Source organism: Cricetulus griseus, chromosome 2, assembly GCF_003668045.3.
Source record: "Cricetulus griseus strain 17A/GY chromosome 2, alternate assembly CriGri-PICRH-1.0, whole genome shotgun sequence".
Lineage (NCBI taxonomy): Eukaryota > Metazoa > Chordata > Mammalia > Rodentia > Cricetidae > Cricetulus > Cricetulus griseus.
The window spans coordinates 41,146,888-41,166,934 of NC_048595.1; the positions used below are offsets into that span (position 1 = coordinate 41,146,888).

Consider the following 20,047-nt stretch of genomic DNA (forward strand, 5'->3'; position numbering starts at 1 on the left):
AAAACACCGGGCAGAAACGAACTGATGGTATTCCCTGCTTATCAGAACTCAGTGTTGCCGCCTCTTTTAGCCTTGTGACTGCTAATCTAATTACTTTTATTCCAATTGTCACAAGATGCCCTAGACTTCTATAGTATCCCTCATTTCACAAATTATATGTAAGTATGCCCCTTTCCTACTCTGGAGAACACAAGGGCTCAGTTCTTATAGCCTTAAAATCTTTTTAAACAAATGCTTAAAGTGCATATGTGTTTGGTGCTATTCTAGACACTTTACTGATTCATACAGGTCATACCTGTGAAATGCATACTTTGGCAAGTTACATGTGTATATAATGCATTCCAGTCACTGTCAGTTCCCCTGCTCTATCTATCTCCCTCCCACTCCATCAACCCCCACTCCTCCCTACAAGTCCCTTCCCATGTTCATGTCTTTCTGCTTTGATTTTTAACTCGTAAAGTTTAACTAGGGCCGTTTGTGTGGCCCTAGGTATGGAACTATCTAGTGGTGTTTGTGTTTGAGACCAAGTCTCATGTACCCCAGCTTGGTCTCAACTCAATATGTAGCCAAGGCTGTCCTTGAAATCCTGATTCTCCTTCTCTGTCTCCTGGGTACTGTGAGTGCAACCAGGTGCCATACCTAGCTACATTTTAACTTTTTTTGTTTATTTTTGATAATTTCATATATGAGTGCTTTATTCACATCATTTCTCTCCTCTCTCCTTTCCTTTCTCCAGCTCCTCTCATGTCTTCCCCCATTCCTCAAATTCCTGGTCTCTACTTCTTTTTTTTTAATTTATTATGTATATAACATTCTGCTTCCATGTATATCTGCACACCAGAAGAGGACAGCAGCTCTCATAACGGATGGTTGGGAGCCACCATGTGGTTGCTGGGAATTGAACTCAGGACCCCTGGAAGAGCAGTCAGTGCTCTTAACCTCTGAGCCATCTCTCCAGCCCCAGGCCTCTACTTCTTAATTACTATATTTGCACATATATAACACATATAACTTACAACTATAACCTGCTGGATTCATTTAGTGTTGCTCATATGAATATGTCTTTGCAACAGACTGCTTGGGATTGAATCACCATTGGGGCTCATCCTTGGAGCCTCTTCTAAGAGGTTCCTGTGCTTTTGGCGTAGAGTTTGTATTGTAGATGTATCAATTGGTGTTGAGCATCCCACATTTAATTGTTCTCTGCATTTTGACCAGTTCCTCTGATGCAAAAAGAAGATTCTTTGATGAGAGGTGAGAGCTATACTTGTCTGTAAGTGTAAGGATAGTGTTTAGAAAGCAGTTAAGAATTTGGGAAGTGGCATAGTAGAATCTCTGTATGTTCCTTAGCTTCACTAGCCATAGGTAATGGGCTAGGTTTACCAAGTCAGGCATGAATTCTTTTCTGCTGAATGGGTCTTGAGTACAATTAGGCATCTGTTGGCTGCCCTTAAGATGTAAGTACCACCACTGTACCTTTTAGAATGCCTTGCAATGCATTCTAGTCATTGTTATGGTTCATAGATGTTACAGCTGGCAAGGATTATTGATTGCTTTTCTCCATTGGCATAATTCTTTCCAACACTATGAGAGCTAGTCCTTAGAAAAGAATCTTCCAGGTCAGTTAGTTCCAGCTTAATTCCTCCAAAGCCTCTGTCCAAAGTGTGTGGTGACTTTAGCAATAGGGTCTTACCTTTGATTTCTAGTATGCAACCAAGGACCATAGGCATAGTTTATATTGTTGGGGTTTTCTTGGTCTCCACTGACCATCACTCGAAAGAAGTTTCTTCATATTGGGCACTGGGGTTTTTGGTAGTGTATAGCTTTTGAGGGAACACCGTCCCCCCAAGCGTTGGAACTTCATTTAAAGAGTGTGTGTTGGGGGTATATATTTGTAATTATAAGTTAACATAAAATAGCTTGATTCCCTATGACTTTTTCAGACTTTTTTTTTTTTTTTTTTTTTTTTTTTGGTTTTTCGAGACAGGGTTTCTCTGTGGCTTTGGAGGCTGTCCTGGAACTTGCTCTGGAGACCAGGCCGGCCTCGAACTCACAGAGATCCTCCTGCCTCTGCCTCCCAGGTGCTGGGATTAAAAGGGTGCGCCACCAACGCCCGGCCACCAACGCCCGGCTTTTCATACATTCTTAGAATTATTTATCCTTCCTCTGTCCGTCTTCCTCTGTGTTTCCTCCCTCCACTCTCTCCAGACAAGTCCCTGTACATTCCTAACTTTCCCTTCATAAAGCCTGTAGAGCTCCTTCCTGCTCCATGGTCCTTTTTAACTTTCCTGGTGTATTACTTTTCTATTGCTGTGATGAAACTCCATGACTAAGGAAACTCACAGAAGGGAGGGTTTATTTTGAGCTTACATCTATAAGAGTCTCATCACCATCATGGCAGGGAAGCCTGCAACAGGCTTGTTGGCAGGAACAAAGCGGAGAGTTTACACCTCAGATAGCAGTCAGGAAACAAAGAGCAAACAGAATGACAAAGCCTGTCTCCCCCTAGGGACTTACCTATTCCATCAAGGCCATATCTCCTAATCCTACTCAAATAGTGCCACAATCTGGGCACCAGATATTCAGATGTCCAAGAATATGGGGATATCTCATTCAAAATACTATGCCTGGTATCCAATTGGTCCAGGTATATTCTTAACATCTAAAGGTCTGGAGCGAAGTTCAACAAATAAGAGAGAACATGTGGTTTTATCTTCCTAGGTCTGGATTACCTCACTCAGTATAATATTGTATAGTTCTATTTACCTGCAAATTTCATGATTTCATTTTTCTTTACCACTGAGCAGTATTCCATTGTGTGTGTGTGTGTGTGTGTGTGTGTCATATTTGCATTATCCATTCATCAGTTGAAGGACATTTAGATTGTTTCAATTTCCTAACTATTGTGAATAGAGTAGCAATGAACATGGCTGAGCAAAAAACTATTGTGAATAGAGTAGCAATGAACATGGCTGAGCAAATATCTTGTAGAATAGGAAATCCTTGGAGTATGCTAGGTGGGTTATATAAATACCTTTTTTTTTTTAATCTCATTTTCCAGAGGAGGCAATAGGACAGAGAGGTCATCAAAGCCAAGGTTCAAATACAGTATGTCTGGCTTAATCCTTGCTTGTTGGTCATTATTTAAGGCTGAATGAGGATGATAGCATGTATAAAAATGTAAAGAGAAAAATGTGTGCTGTATCATTTCAAAGGTGGGGATGCTCACATTGGTGTCTAATTGGGAGTTGAAGACTTTGTACAGGAGTTGAAAGTCAGATTTTTAAGGTGCTTCATTTTGGCAGAATAAGAAGAAGCAAAATAATAGTATATGCATGCAAAGATTTAGATTTAAAACTATAGTGTATCAGGTAGTCGTGAGGCTGCTCCTGCTTGTCTAACCCTTACAACCAATTATAAGATGAGCAAATGCTCAGTGGTAGCTTGAAGTCTCAGGAAACTGGCCCCCTTTGAGGTATATGGTTCGTGAGAAAGGTATAAATAAGAAGCTGTGGTGACTGGAAAATGGCTAATTAGGTAAAACAATGTACTGCACACGAATGAAGATACGATTTTCAATTCCCCAAGCCCATGTTAAAAGACAGGTGTGCTTATACACACAGCTGCAATGCCAGTGTTGTGAGGGGACTTAGACAGGAAGGTGTCTGGGGCTTGCTGGCCACCAGTCTAGTTCCAGGTTCTGTGAGAGATCTACCTCAAGGGAGTAAGATGGGGAGTGATAAAGCAGAACACTCACTATCCTACCTTGGCCTTGATGTTCATAAACGTGTGTGTGCATACACCACACACACACACACACACACAGGACAACATTAGTGTCCCACTTTCAAAAGGACCCGGAGAGAGCTCTCTTTTTCCCACGTTGAACTTCTGAAGGCAAGTAGCAGCTCTACTAGAATCACCATGAAAATTCAGCCAGGGTCCTTGCTCTTGCCATGTCTATTCAGATCACCACATCCTGACCTGGAAATGTGGCTGACCATGTCCCACCAATATCTCCATTATTGCATGAAGGACAAAGGCTTCATTAGGTTGGACTAAGTGACCTTCTTTGAATGGGTTTTTCAAGACCATCTAGCCAATGAAAGAGATCATGCTAGCTCTTTGTACATTAAAAAAAAAAAAAGCTGGAGCAATACAAGAATACTGATGAAGGAGCTGGAGAGTTGGTTCAGAGGTTAAGCACACTGACTGCTCTTCCAGAGGTCCTGAGTTCAATTCCCAGCAACCACATGGTGGCTCACAACCATCTGTAATGAGATTCGGTGCCCTCTTCTGGAGTGCAAGCATAAATGCAGACAGAACACTGTATATGGAAGGAAGGAAGGAAGGAAGGAAGGAAGGAAGGAAGGAAGGAAGGAAGGAAGGAAGGAAAAGAGAATACTGATGAAGATGAATTTCTTGGCAAACTCTCTGAAGAGGAACTGAACCATTTGGAAGTGTTCTGGATGACTTAGACCCCTAGAGTGCAGTACTGCCAGCCGGATTCCAACAGAAAGGCCATACCAGGAAGCAGCTATCAACTCATTTTACCATGAGAAACTCCTCATGTTCTTGGAGAGGGAGGTCTTTGAACAGAAATATTCTAGAGCAACTTGTGCCCTTCACAAAACAAACAAACAAGCAAAAAAACACAAAACAAAACAAAAAACAAAGGGGAAAGTTTTTAGCAGAAACTCATGAAAAAGAAAAAGTGATCCACCTGGTGGTGGTGGCACAAGCTTTTAATCCCAAACTTGGGAGACAGAGGCAAGTGGATCTCTGAGTTCAAGGCCAGCCTGGTCTACAGAGAGAGTTCTAGGACACCCAGAACTAAACATGAAATCCTGTCTCAAGAAAAGGGGGTGGGGAGTGATCCTGGTCCCAAAATCTAGAAATATCTTTGACTAGCTCTTCTGCTCTGACACTGAACTCTGAAATCATGCAAGTGTCCCTGGAGTACAGAAGTTCCTCAAGGATCAATGTTTGATGAATAAACAGCCAAGAGCAAAGATGCCAAAAGACCTGTATACAATGTTGTCAAAGGTGACAAAGCCAGTATTTGAGGAACCATCCTGTCCCACAGATGTAGGAGAGTCTGCAGTAAGTGAAAGCCAGTGGGTCTGGTCTGCAAGATGTCAACTTCAACATCAAGAACATTCTAGCTATGACCCTGAAGAAGTCTGTGAAGGCTCTGGTGACCAACAGTCACGTAAAGCTCAGCCTGACTTTTCCTGTAGCAATGACTTTATGGTCATTGCTTTTCAGATATACTGAAAGTAAGCAAGACCATGAAAAGCCTAAACATAGAATCAAATTTTATGACCAGAACTGGAATCCTGGCCTTAGAAGTCCTGAAATGTGGGAATTCATTCTGCCAATAGCTTTGGGTGAACTTTGGGGTGTCTATGGATGAGATCTCTTAAAAGGAGAGAGACAGAAGTTCTTTGCTCTGTTGGGTTGTAAAGACTGAGTCACGTGGTGTGAAGCAGCATGTGGTCGGTTCTCAGCTCCCTTGGGCAGAACTGAAGAGCTTTGCAACTGGTTATCTTTGTGGTTCTCATAACACTGAAAGAAAATGACATTTTGACAGAGATCAAGATTGACAATCAAGCTGGGCAGTGGTAGTGTACACCATTAATGCCAGCACTCAGGAGACAGAAGCAGGCAGAGCTCTGAGTTCAAAGCCAGTCTGGTCTACAGAGTGAGTTGCAGGACAGGGCTACACAGAGAAACCCCACCTCTAAAAGCAAAACAAAACAAACACATACACAAAAAGACTGACAATCAAAGGTAGTAGTTGAGAATGGCTGGAGAGAGAGAGAGATTGTACAGGTGCTAAATGAGAACTTGAGGATCCTGGAGTTTGGGTACCAGTTTATCAAGTAAGGTATAGACAAGAGTAGGAGCTACCATTACAAAGAATGATGATCCAGTTTATAAGGAAAGTGTTGAAGGAGACTTGAGACAAAGTTCACTGGTAATGTCTCACCATACAGTCATTAAAAAAAAAAGGAGACCTAAAGGTGTGCTCACAATTAGAGATCAGAGGTCAACATGCGATGTCGTCCTCTGCCACTCTCCACCTTGTATTTTGAGACAGGGAATCAGCAAGCTTGGAGCTCACTGTTTTGGCTAGACTAGCTGGTCAGGAAACCCCTACGGTCCACCTGTTAATGCCTTTCCAGCAGTAGGGCTACAGGGAACCACCATGCCTAGCTTTTACATGGGTTCTAGGAATCCAAACTCAGGTCCTTACATAATGCAGCAAGTACTTTACCTTCTGTGTTATTCCCCCCCAGCTCTCATTGGACCATTTTATCCAAGATTATTCATTTCTGTTAACCATGTAGCTAATAATTTGTTATCTGATTTTCCCACTACTTACCTATCTGAGATTCATGAACACTTCTGGGAATTTTTATAAGTAAACTGACACAGATCTTTGTGACAACACTGAAAATGATTCTGACTGTGGTGGCTTAAGTGAGAATGGTCCCATAGGCTCCTGGTTCCCAGTTACAGGAACTGTTTGGGAAGGATTAGGAGGTATGCCCTTGTTAGAATAGGTGTGCCCTGTTGCAGGAGGTATACCATTGCGGATGGGCTTGAGTTTTTAAAAGCCCATGCCAGGCCCAGTGTCTGTCTCTTTCTCTCTTTTGGCCTGTAACTTGTGGATCAGATGTGAGCTCCCAGCTATTTCTCCAGCACACCTGCCTGCTATGCTCCCTGCTATGATGATAATGGACTAACCTTCCAAAATGGTAAGCAAGCCCCCAATTAAATGCTTTCTTCCATAAGCTGCCTTGGTCATGGTGTCTCTTCACAGCAATAATACAGTAACTAAGACAGTGACCACTTTCATATTGCCTTGTCTCACTTTCCTACGTGAACTATTTTTAACCACTGAAAAGGATTTAGTGCATATCCTTACCATAAGGCCAGTCTCTGTTTGCATGCATTGCTTTGAGTTAGGTGTTCTACTTACTACATGAGATGTTTGTGTTGCCACTCTTTTACTGGCTAAGAAAATGTGGTCACTTTGGCATAAATTCTATTAGTCCCAGGGAAATCACTAAATGGGTGGAAGGGGTTAGAGTGTGGCTGTGGCTTGTTCCTTCTTCTCTCTGATCTCTCAGCATTTTCCTCTATATCTGACTCCAACTTTTATTACTTAGATCAATTAAGAACTCCCATTTACATTTTGGTTTCTGTTCAGAAGTGATGCTGTTTGGATGCCACAGCACGATTTTATTGTTGTTGATTATTTTTCCAGACAGGGTTTCTCTGTGTAACAGTCCTACTGTCCTGGAACTCACTCTGTAGACCAGGCTGGCCTCAAACTCACAGAGATCCCTCTGCCTCTGCCTCCCAAGTGCTGGGATTAAAGGTGTGTGCCACCAACATCATTACAAATGTATGTACTTTTTCCTTCCAGCCTCTCTGTACAGACCTCTATGGTTAGCTAGTGGCAAGCTCCATTCTCTGACCTTTGGACAGGCTTTGTTTATACAAACATTACTGTGGAGAAAGAGATAGAAGAGTTTGAATTGATGGAGTGCAGAAATAACATAACTAAGACAGTTAAGTATTTATATCATCAGCTGGTAAGCATAAGTGTATTTCAGGGTTAGTAAAAATATCTGGGAAAATCTCCTTTTCCAAATGAACATAATTTTAAAGGGATGTTAGACCCCCGAAAACTCAAGTATTCGGGGTCCCAGGCCACGTTCCCAGTCACCCCAATCACCAGGCGGATTCGAGAGCTTGCTGCAAACTGCACGAGGCTTTATTGTAATTTAACGAGCTAAGGATTGGTGTGCCTCCAGGCTTGGAGGGCTTGCCCTGTGTTGATTGGTCAACTGGTTGTTATGGCCCATAGGCCCTCCCAGGGTGGTTGCTGTGCACTTGTCCGTAAAGCACACCCAGGGTCATAAAGCATAGCGCCACCAACTAACTTCTGATTGGTTCCTTGTCAAGAGGCAGGCATCTGACTTTCTAGTGTCTAGGACAAGGTCATAGAAGCACGTTTTTTGGCCGTTATGGCTGCAAAAAGGGAAGCTGTTCCCTTCAGGGAAATATGCTAATTCAGCTCTAAACTAGCACCAGATAAATCAAGGAAATATTTCCTTCAATGCCAGGTTTTTATTCAGAGTGTTTGAATTGTGCGTGCTTCTTAGTCTGCTTAGTGTAGACACAATTAGAAACCACTTTAGCTTAATGCTTTGGAGGAAATGATGGGTGTGGCATTCTTTAAATTGCTTCAAGCAATTGTATCCCTTTCACATGATACAAATGTAAATTGCAAATGACAAATTAGTCTCTTAGTTGACTCTGGCCAAGCATAGGCCTGCTGATTCAAGTTGTTTGCATTTAAAAAATAGAGCCTCTGGGCCAGCAAAGGCCTTTGCTGCCAAGACTGAGAGAGCAGTGCATTTGATTCCCTGGGACCCACACGGTAAGAGGAAAGAACCAACTCCACTAAGTTGTCCTCTGACACTCTCTCTCTCTCTCTCTCTCTCTCTCTCTCTCTCTCTCTCTCTCTCACACACACACACACACACACACACACACACACACACACACACACACACACACACACACACGTGCTCAAGCTAGCATCAGGCCATCTGGGCTCTTGGATGAGAAACTTCAGCACCCTGGAAGCTGAGACTGTTTATTGTATACAGTTAAGCTGGGATGTGGGTTTACTACATACAGATAAACAAAGATGCAGGGTTTATGGTATCCAGCTGTATCAAGTTTAGGTAATCTTGGTAGGAGCAATCTTGTGAACATTTTCTGTACACACTGTCAACATCCACACTTGGGCCAGAGGGGTAGTCTGCTATTTCCCTGATCCTAGCCTAGGGAAGACAGCCATTTTTCCATTAGTCTGAGGCTTTGGAATCCTTGATATGGCCCTGCCTGAATGATAAGCACACATTCGTTTCCTCCACTCCCCACAGACTTAGCAGTTAACACTTGCTGCTCTTGTAGAGGACCTGTGTTTGGTTCCCAGCACCTACTGTTCTGATAAAGCATGTGGGCGACCTTGACATATTCCATGGAGAGCAAGGGACAAACACGCCAGGCAGTCAAAGCTTAAGTGAGAAGTGTTATTATAAAGGGAAAAGAGAAAAGAGGCAAAGAGACACAGAGACAGAGGACAGAAGAGAAGAGGAAGACAGGAAAAGTATTGTCTACCCCTTCAGGGGAACAGTGGGAAAGAGAACGGAAGTGAGTGGGGTTTTTCTTTCATTCTTTTTTTTTATATTTTTTTTATTATTTTTTATTTTTTTATTTTATTAGTTCAGATTAGGAACAACCTTGCTTCAGATGTCAATCCCTTCTCCCTCTCCCTCCCCTCCCCCCCAACATCCCACCTGCCCCTAGCCATCCCCACTCCATTCCCCATGTGTTCAGGTCAAGAGAGCATCCCTTCATATGGGATGGCCTCTCAAAATCCCTTTTTTTTTTTTAGACCTTACATATTTAATACAGTAAGTTACCCCTGTACAAATGGAAAAAAATTAAGTTCAACATTTCTAGAACAATATGGCTGTTAATTTTTGTACAATGCCAAATGAATGCTGGTAAACTGGGATACTTTTTTCCAAGGTTGACAGCACAGCTAAAGTTTCCAAAAATTCAAATTATATATATATATATATATATATATATATACATATTTATGTATATATATTTATATAAAAAGACCAATAATGGCAGTATGTAATGCATCAATAGCAGCAATAGCTTTTCCAGGTTCTGCAGTCATTTAAACAAAATTGTAGAGACATCCAGCACTCTCCACTAAAAAAAAAAAAAACAAAAGTAAAAAACAAAATCCCAGAAAAAACAGCACAGTTCTGTTACCCTTGTGGTACCTGGCACCATTTTTTTTTTTTTTAATTAGCTTCTCAATCATCATCTGGAAGGAAACCATTCTGAGCAACTTCATTAAAAACAGCTCTGATAAAGCACGGTCACTACTGTGTATCATAAAGCAGGTCCACATATGAGTGAGTACATATCATGTTTGTCTTTTTGTGATTGGGTTACCTTGCTCAGAATGGTTTCTTCGAGTTCCATCCATTTTCCTGCAAATTTCTAGATTCCATTGTTTTTTTCTGCTGAGTAGTACTCCATTGTGTAAATGTACCACAATTTCTCTATTCATTCTTCAGTTGAGGGGCATCTAGTTTGCTTCCAGTTTCTGGCTATTACAAATAGTGCTGCTGTGAACATCATTGAACATATGTCCTTGTTATATGAATGTGCTTCTTTTGGGTATATGCCTAGGAGTGGAATTGTTGGATGTTGTGGTAGACTCATTCCCATTTTCTTGAGGAGTCGCCATACTGATTTCCAAAGTTGTCACTTCCACCAGCAGTGAAGAAGTGTCCCCTTTCTCCACATCCTCTCCAGCATAAACTGTCATTGGTATTTTTGATTTTAGCCATTCTGACAGGAGTAAGATGGTATCTCAGAGTTGTTTTGATTTGCATTTCCCTGAGGGGTTTTTCTTTTAAGACTCCACTCACCTCAGGTCCTTTGCATCTGAGGGCAGACTACATAGTGATATAACAGCCATGGAACCCTGGGCTGACCCTGCCTGAGTGCATTCTGCCAGGATATGGGGCAGACCAGCATAATGCCTGAGTCCTTACACCTACATCATGGCTCATGACATCAGTAATCCAAGTTCCAGGAGATCCAATGCCCTCTTCTGGTATCTTTATACACCAGGCATGCAGAAGGTGCTCATACATACATGTAGGCAATATGCTTATACACATTGAATTAATAAATAATAAAAAACAAGCCTTTGAAAGGGCTGGAGAGATGGCTTAGCAGTTAAAAACAGTTGCTGCTTTTGCAGAAGACCTGAGTTCAGTTTATAGCCACCCATAAATTGGCCCCTAACGGCACCTTCCTCTCACATGGACACACACATACCACACACACACACACACCACACACACACACACCTACACATAATTAAAATTTTTAGATTAACCTTTGAGGACTTCCTAAAATGTTTGCCTAGCATGTGAGATCAGAGTTCAATCCCCAGCAATACATAAAGCAAGCATGGTGACATACTCTGTAATCCCAGTGCTAGGAAGGTAAAGCAGGAAGATGAGAAGTTTACGATCACCTGGCTGCATATCAATTTTGAGGCCAGCAAATACCCACTTTTCAAAAGTTACAAGTAAAGCTGTGGGATAATGATGACTTCAAGTTGTATTGATCCCTACAGTAAGCTTAATTGGGGAGGTAAAGATTTATACTGTGAAAACTATAAAAGATTGTAGAAACTGAAGAATGCCTACATATATGGCATGACCTCCATGTGCTGGATCCAGAACCTAATACTAACAAGGTCCTCACCATTCGGAGTGCTCTACTGGGTCCATGGAAACTTCATGGTTTCACAGCCTTTGAGAAATGAAGCAGCCAGTACTAGACATTCAGAGAAGTGTAATGGGTCTAAAATAGCAATTTAGAAATAGTTTTCTAAAAGAGAGAATAAAGTTGGGATAAAGCTTTAAAACTTATTACAAGACTACAGTACAATGTTGTATTGGCATAGAAATAGAATTTAGAATTGAGAAACAAATTCTTATATTTGTGGCCAACTGGTTTAAACAGGGGTGTTGTGGACACTAAATGGCAAGCGAAGTATTTCAACAAATGGCACTAAAAGAGCTGAATTTCCACACATAAAAGAATGAGATTGTAGCTTGGTGGTGATGGCAAACACCTTTGTTGTTTTTTTGTTGTTGTTGGGTTTGTTTTTGTTTTGTTTTTTTTTTTTTGTGGCAAACACCTTTAATCCCAGCACTTGGGAGGCAGAGGCAGGTGGACATCCTGGTCTCCAGAGTGAGTTCCAGGACACCAGTGCTGTTAAATAGAGAAAACCTGTCTCAAACAAACAAACAAACAAACAAAAACCAGAGTAATATTGTACCCCAGCCTCTCTCAAACTGTTTAAAAACCAACTCAAAATGGACTGGTTTGAAACCTCTCTCCATAGTGGAGATAGTAGAAACCTCGTTTCACCTTGAGCCAAAAGCGTCATGAAAACGTGTTTTCAGTTCTGTCACTTGCTGAGTTGTTGATGAAACATGAAAGCTTTGACCACTCCAAGAATAAATGGTCTCTGGTTTTGCAAGATAATCACAGTATTTTTTTGTAAACTGCCAGAGTCCCACTCCAGGGGGTTCAGGTCCCAAAGAGGAAGTGTGGAATCAGCAAGAGAAGGAGACTGACAGGACCTGGATGAATCAGAATGGCTGACCGTTTGTTGAAAATAGACTACATCTTATATACTCTGTAATTGTATTATTGTTTAACCACAAGGAACATTGAGAGCAGGCTTAATAATCCTGGGGTGAAAGCAGCCATCAGCTTTATTGCAGTATTTTTCTTGAAGCAAAAAACAGTAAGTTTAGCAAGGATCTTAATGCCTATTGTCCTCTAAGGTTCAGTAATCCCACCAAGTGCCCTTCTACTCTTCCTCATGAACAGTCTCAGCCTTTGTGGGCAGGAGGTATCAGATGTGAGTCCTGAGTAACAAACCCCTAAGAGCGATTTTCATTCTTCAAGGGGCATTGACCTGTTTCCTACTTGAATTCCTTTGTGCCTTAGTCTTATAATATGGGCTTGTTCCCCTCATGTGCTCCCCAGAGGGAAGGTGCTGTTGTCTTACTCTTTTTTCCACTATACCATATCATTCTGATTCCTTCAGTGTATGCTCTTGTATATGGCAGAGGGGGATCGAGCCAATCTAACTTCTGCCCTTTGGGGCAGACCAGATCCTGGGACTCATCCAGTAAGTCACTGATCCTGAGCACTATTCTATTCTTACTAGTTGATTTCTTGCCCTAAATGACCTCAGGCTCTGGTTCTGAGCCCATTATTTCTTTCAGTTGTGTGTTTTTCAACCCTGGGACCTGGCATGCCCCAGTTAGTAAATCTTTAGCTTCTCTATTCTTGGTGTAATGTGTTGGGGCACAATGAGGAGTCCTGTGTGAGGAGTAGGCAGAGTCATTATGCTGTATAGTTCTACGGTGGTGGGTGGTGGGGATTTTTTCCAAAGAATTATTTTGCTTAAAGAGACTGCCATTGTATACATTTTCATCCTTTAACAAAGCCTACACAATATACCCAAAGGAAGAGACATAAAAGAATTCCCATAACACAAATGAGAATCATTGAAAATGAAAGTAAAAATGTGCTGAAGAATTGTGATTCACTATGTCGAATGCTGAACTTTGTCAAGTAGCATGGTCACCATGCGGTCCGCACCAATAAACCCTTTATATTTTCATCATTCTCTTTCATCTGTTATCTGACTCACAGCCTCACTCGTTTATACATCTTGTATATCTTACACCTCTCATGCTGACTTGTCCTAGTGACATAGGATAGAAAGGATATGGGAAAGGAGAAGCTCTTCTGGGATTTAGTTACCCTTTCCTAGTGACTGGGAGTGAAGGAACTTCAATACAACTAATAAAGCCTATATGTATTTTGCTAAAGATGTCTCAAGCAAGGATGCTAAAAACAAGGGAATTTAGCTTACTTGGAGCCAGAACAAAATGGACCAGCAAACTGAATAAAAGCAACAAAACCGTAAAGTTACCCACTGTAATCCCAGCACTGAGAGGTAGAGACAAGAGGCTTGGGAGAGGAAAACAGTTCTCCACTACATGGTTATGTAGTGAGTTGGAAGCCAGCCTGAACTACATGGGACCATATCTCATAACCCCTGACCCTGCCAAAAAAAGAAAGAAAACAGGCATATAACTCAACAACAAAATATAATATGATTTCAAAAAAAGCAAAGGGCTTTGTCTTGGTCACTGTTCTATTGCTGTGAGGAGACACCATGACTAAGGCAACTCTTATAAAAGAAAACATTTAATTGGGAGCTTGCTTAGAGTTTCAGAGGTTGAGTCAGTCCATTTTCATCATGATGGGGAGCATGGTGGCGTGCAGGCAGGCTCTGGAGCCAAGAGCTACATCCTGATCTTCAGTCTGAGAGAGAACCCTGGGCTCCGAATGGGCTTTTGAAACCTCAAAACCCCAGGAGGCATTTACCCAAAGAAAGCCACACCTCCTAATCCTTCTAATCCTTTCAAATAGTTCTACTCCCTGGTCACTAAGCATTCAAATATATGAGCCTATGGAGATCATTCTTATTCAAATCACCACAGACTGTATAGGGATTTTTCAATGATATATATACACACACACACACACCATAGACACGGACATACAGACATGGACACATGTATACACACAAATAGAATAGTTCATCCACCATTAAAAATCTGGTAGCTTCTTAAAGCATTAAACAGAATTACTATATGATTTTGAGTTTTACTCCCAAATATATATTTCCCCTTCTCCTGCCAATTTTTTTAAAACAGGGCTAGGAGGTGAGCTCAGTAGTAGAGACTTGTGTAGCATTAAAACAGATTTAATCCCCACCTTTGGTTGGGGAGGGAGAGAGGGAGGATACTCAAGTGCATTTATTCACGTACATTCATAGTAGGTACTGTAAAGCATAGTTAAAAAGGTAGAAATAGCTTAAAAATGTTCATCAGTGGATAAATTGTGTTGTGTTTTTTTTTTAAAGATATTATTTATTATGTATACCGTCTTCTGCCTGCATGCCAGCAGAAGGCACCAGATCTCATTCAAGGTCTTTTTGAGTCACCATGTGGTTGCTGGGAATTGAACTCAGGACCTCTGGAAGAACAGTCAGTGCTCTTAATCGCTGAGCCATCTCTCCAGCCCGTTGTGTATGTTTTTTAAACCATAAAAATGTAGTACTGTAGGGAGCTGGAGAGATGGCTCAGTGGTTACAAGCACTTGCTGCTCTTGCAGAGAACCAAGGGTCAGTTCCCAGCACCCATGTAGCAGCTCATAACTGTCCATAACTACAGTTCCAAGGGGTCTGGATTTCTCTTCTGACCCTCACAGTCACCAGGCACATACATGTTGCACATATATACATGCAGACAAAACACCCGTACTCATAAAAATAAATCTTAGGAAACAACAACAAAAGCCTCTATGCTCAATAAGTGTAGCTAGATATGACAGTTTTAGTATATTGTGTGGTTCCATTTATATGAAACACTCGGGATAGATGAATACATAGAAACAGAAAGCAGATAGTGAGTATGGGAAGGAACTGGTGTTGCTGCTTATTACAGAGAAAGAATTGGGGACTAAAACAAGTTTCATATTAACTGTCCAGACAATGGGGCATTAAAAAAAAAATAAACCAGTAAGTGAAGCAGATGTAAAAATGTAAAGGAAAACTGGGAAAATAGAAAGGATCTAGCTGGATTTAACATCAAGGGAGGTTCTGTTTTGTTTAAAAATGGCCCATGAGTAGCATGGCTTACTGTCCCCTACACATGAGCTTTCTTTTTCTCTTGTGTCTGCACGTGCCTGTGTACATGCAGACACCAGAGCAGGATATCTGCTGTCCTGCTCTGTCACTCTCCACCTTTCTCCTTTGAAACAGGATCTTTCACTCAACCTAGGGGCCACCAAGTCCCAGCAATCCTCCTGCCTCTGCCCCTCCTACACACTGGAGTTACAGGTGGTCAGGGTCATACTTACCTGTTTATATGAGTGCTGGGATCTAAACTCAGACATTCATGTTTACCCACTGAGCGCTGTTACCATTGAACCACATCTCTAGCTCTCCACGTGTTTTTCCATGTTAGATTTATAATTTAAATTATAATTAATAAACTGTTATTAATAAACAGAGAGTTCCAGGTCAGCCAGGGATACACAGAGAACCCCCCTGTATGTGTGTGTGTGTGTGTGTGTGTGTGTGTGTGTGTGTGTGTATATATATATATATATATATATAAAGATATATATATATCTTTACTCTTTTGGAAAGAACACAACAGAATATTAATATTCATTAAAGAACTCAAACATAAATTAATAAAATTAATAACAAATTTCATAAATTTCTAGAGAAAAGCCTCATTTTTTATATTGAAGAAAAAGGCAGATGTACTTAAATTGGGACATTCTTCTGTTTGTTTTTTGTTTTTCAAGAAAGGGTTTCTGGGTGTTTATTGCTGGCTGTACTAGAACTTGCTCTGTGGACCAAGCTCAACTCCGAGCTCACAGAGATCTGCCTGCCTCTGCCTTCCAAGTGCTGGGTTTAAAGTGGAGCTCCACCACCACTGGCTGGCCAGTCATTCTTTTAGAGTTAGAATTTCAGAGGGTGTGTCCTCAGAGGATGTAGTGAGTAGCAGCAAGTACTACACTTAACTGAACTAGTTTACATTAATTGAATTCATTACAACTAGGAAAAGACAAAAAAGTTGGGCATGGTGGTGCACACCTTTAATCCCAGCAGTCTGGAGGCCGAGGCAGGTGGATGTCTATGAGTTCAAGACCAGCCTAATTTATATAGAAGTTCTAGGCCCCTTACAGAGTGTGACCCTGCCTCAAACAGTAATAACAACAAAAAGACAAAACAAATGTGTGCAAAAAGTGTATAGGTTATATGACCAAATCTCACAGGGAACTTTTGTATTCTAAACTGGCTGTGACTGACTTTTTGTCTTTGAGAAGGTGGTGTTTTACCATGTTAGAAAGGAAAATTGCTCATTCTTGTAGAATAAAGCTAACCCTGCTCTTCAATTGCAGATGATGAAAGCCATGAACAAGTCCAATGAGCATGTCCTGGCAGGAGGTGCCTGTTTCAATGAAAAGGCAGATTCTCATCTTGTGTGTGTGCAGAATGATGATGGAAACTATCAGACCCAGGCCATCAGTATTCACAATCAGCCCAGGAAAGGTAAGCAGGTGAACTACTGGGGGAGTTTCATATTGATGATGGAAACTATCAGACCCAGGCCATCAGTATTCACAGTCAGCCTAGGAAAGGTGAGCAGGTGAACTACTGGGGGAGTTTTATATTTTATATTTATTTATTATTTATTTATTTATTTTCATTATTATTTATGCATGTGTGGGTGTTTTCCTTACAAGTATGTCTATGTACCACATGCATGTCTGGTTCTAGCAAAGTCTAGAAGAGGGCATTGGCTCCTCTGGGCCTAGAGTTACAGACAGTGGCAAACCATGAAGTGTTGTCCTCTGGAAGAGCAACTAATTCTCTTAACCATTGAGCAATCTCTCCCACCCCTGTAGGGGACAGTAAGCCACGCCTGTTAGAGGCTGGCTACAGGTGTGTCTGACCATGCCTGTCAAGGCATGGTCAAGGTGAGGTCAGAATGACTCGGGATGGGCTCTTCAGGGGCTGCAGAGCACATGGGAAGCCCCTTCTCCCTGGCTTCGCTGCTTGGCTGCCCTGGTCTGGCGTGCGTTTGGCTGGTATTTATCTCAATAAAGATATTTTGACCTTGCGGACTACAGATCGTCTATTGTGGTCACGCAATACACCTCTACTTATTTTAATTATTATAGTTTTGAGACAGGGTCCCTCCATGTATTCCTAGCTGGCCTGGAAATCATCATGTGAACCTGTCTCTGACTCCAGAGTTCTGGGATTGAAGGCTCATGCCACCACACCTGGCATAGTGAATTTTTTTTTTTTTTTTATAGTGGAAGTTTTTTTTGTTGAAGGATTGGATATCTTTGGTCCCTACCACTTACTTTCCAGTAGATATGTGATCACAAATTAATCTTTTCAATTTTATTTTCAGAATTATTTTCCCTACTCAAGTAGCTGTTGGCTCTTTGAGTCTTCAAATTTGCAAATATGATCTTTGTTATAGGGGGATGTTTTAAAGATCTCTTAGGCTAGAAAGATGGCTCAGCAGTTAAGAGCCCATAAGGCTCTTTTTCTTCCTTCTCCCTCTCTCCCTCCTTCCTCCCTTACTCCTTCCCTTCCTCCCCTCCCCCCCTTCTCTCGACAGGATTTCTCTGTATAGCTCTGGCTGGTTGTCCTCAAGTTCAGAAATCTGCCTACCTGCCTCTGCCTCCTTCATTCTGTGATTAAAGGTGTGTGTCACCCTGCCTGGCCCTAGAACTTCTTCATAAGACCTTAGTACAATTCTCTGCACTCACACAGGACAAGTATGAGCCACCTGTAACTCCAGTTCCACCAGAATCCAGTGCCTCTGGCTTCTACATGCACCTGCATGCTCTCAAGTGCACATAGCACACACACACACACACACACAATTTAAATAATAAAAATAAATATTTTTAAAAGAAAAAGAGCTGTTTGGATATTGATAGGCCAACATTGATATCTGAAGGTGAGAGTATGTGTAGGTAGCATTTGCAGCTCAAGGAAGGCCTTTGGTTTGGTACTGCCCAGAGTGCGGGCTCACCATTTACAAAGGAAGACTGTTCATGAGGTGGATCTTATAGATGCCCAAGTGGTTCCAGAACACATTCAAATTCAAGAAGCTGTTCAGATTGTGATAACTCAAAATGTTCTCAGGTCCTGTGGCTTGGAATGTTCACATAGTTAGGCATGGTGCTATGTAGAGAGATCCTGTCTGAAAACCACAAAACAAAACAAAAAATAAGTAAATAAATAAATACAATATTCACATAAATAAGGTCTTAAATCTGGGAAAGCTGTGTTAAATAAGTTTCAGCCACCCGGCAGTGGATGGAAAAAAGGATGTTGTTTGACTCTTCCCAAATCCCTTTAACCACAAACTTTATTTTCCTCCAAGTTCCTTTTAAAACTGTTCCTTCAGTATATTTTGTGAAGCATTCCCTAGTCAGCAGCAGCAGTGGTCACTGTCTTCAATTTATATACATTTAAAATCAGTTGGTTAGTGGAGGCATAAAAAGTGTTCAGTATGTGTGTATTCAAATATAAAATCCAAAATGAAGTAGGGTGGAAATGCCACAATGTTCCCTGTTAGTTATGTCTACTTAGTTAGACATGACTAGAGTACTGAAAAATGTTCTGGATATCATTGATGAAAGCATATTTGAGAGCTCTGAGAAGTCAGAACTTAGATGAAAGGAAGTGTGTAAAGCATACCCACTTACCCTGGAAACAGATGCACTTGGATAAAGTATACATGTCTATCCTGGAAAGAAATACTTTTGAAGATTAAAAATTAGCTACTTTTTTAAAAAATATGAAAATAAAGATTCAGCTTATTCTCTAATAGCTACCAAAGCTGGAACCATTAAGGAAGAAGGTAGCTAAGGATGCAACTCAGTGGTAGAGTGGTTATCTAACATGCATGGGGCCTTAGAGAAGATGATGATGACAATGATACGTCGATGTACTGACCGGGTTCCAGTGGGCAAGTGTTACAGGGAGCCAGCTTGGCTCAATTTGAGGCATGCTCTATGATTCTGAGAGTTGTCCAGAGGTAGCATGCTTACCTTGTGCCTTCCTGTCATTAGGAGTGCCTGACAAAGACCGGATCACGGCCTGTTAGATATATTAGAACAATCAGGAGGAAACTGGGTTAGTCTAGTTTAGTTTAAGATGTAAGAAAATAGCTTTAATCCCAGCACTCAGGAGGCAGAGGTAGGTGGATATCCAAATTCAAGGCCAGCCTGGTCTGGTCTACACAATGAGTTCCAGGACAGCTAGGGCTACACAGAGAAACTCTGTCTCAAAAACAAACAAACAAACAAACAAAAAAGATGTAGAAAAATAAAAGCAGTATGTTTTGATTGCATAGCTTTTCCTTTCTGGAGAGATAGCGGTAGTGTGACTGTGTGTGTGTGTGTGTGTGTGTGTGTGTGTGTGTGTGTGTGTGTGTGTGTGTGTATGCACACATGCATGCAGATATGTATATGCACTTACTTGGCACATTTATAAAATGTGGAAGCCAGAAGTCAGCATCAGGTATCTTCTTTAATTACTTGCTCACTGTTTTGTTTTGTTTTATTATTGTTGTTGTTGTTTTAACATTTATTTATTGTGTTTATGTAAGTCAGAGAACAATTCGAAAGAATAGGTTTTCTCCTTCCAACATATGGGTCCTAGGGATAGAAATCAAGTCACCAGATTAGTGGCTAGTGCCTTTACTTACTG

General features: G+C 41.3%; 1 protein-coding gene across 1 annotated transcript in view; it reads left to right on the top strand.

Moving 5' to 3' along the window:
- Zfyve9 (zinc finger FYVE-type containing 9) overlaps window positions 1–20,047 on the top strand; it is a 171,782-nt gene that overhangs the window by 128,345 nt on the left and 23,390 nt on the right. Inside the window, exon 13 of the mRNA XM_027402426.2 lies at window positions 16,708–16,858. Within this exon, the coding sequence (XP_027258227.1) occupies window positions 16,708–16,858 (151 nt within the window). The remainder of the gene's footprint in view (window positions 1–16,707; window positions 16,859–20,047) is intronic.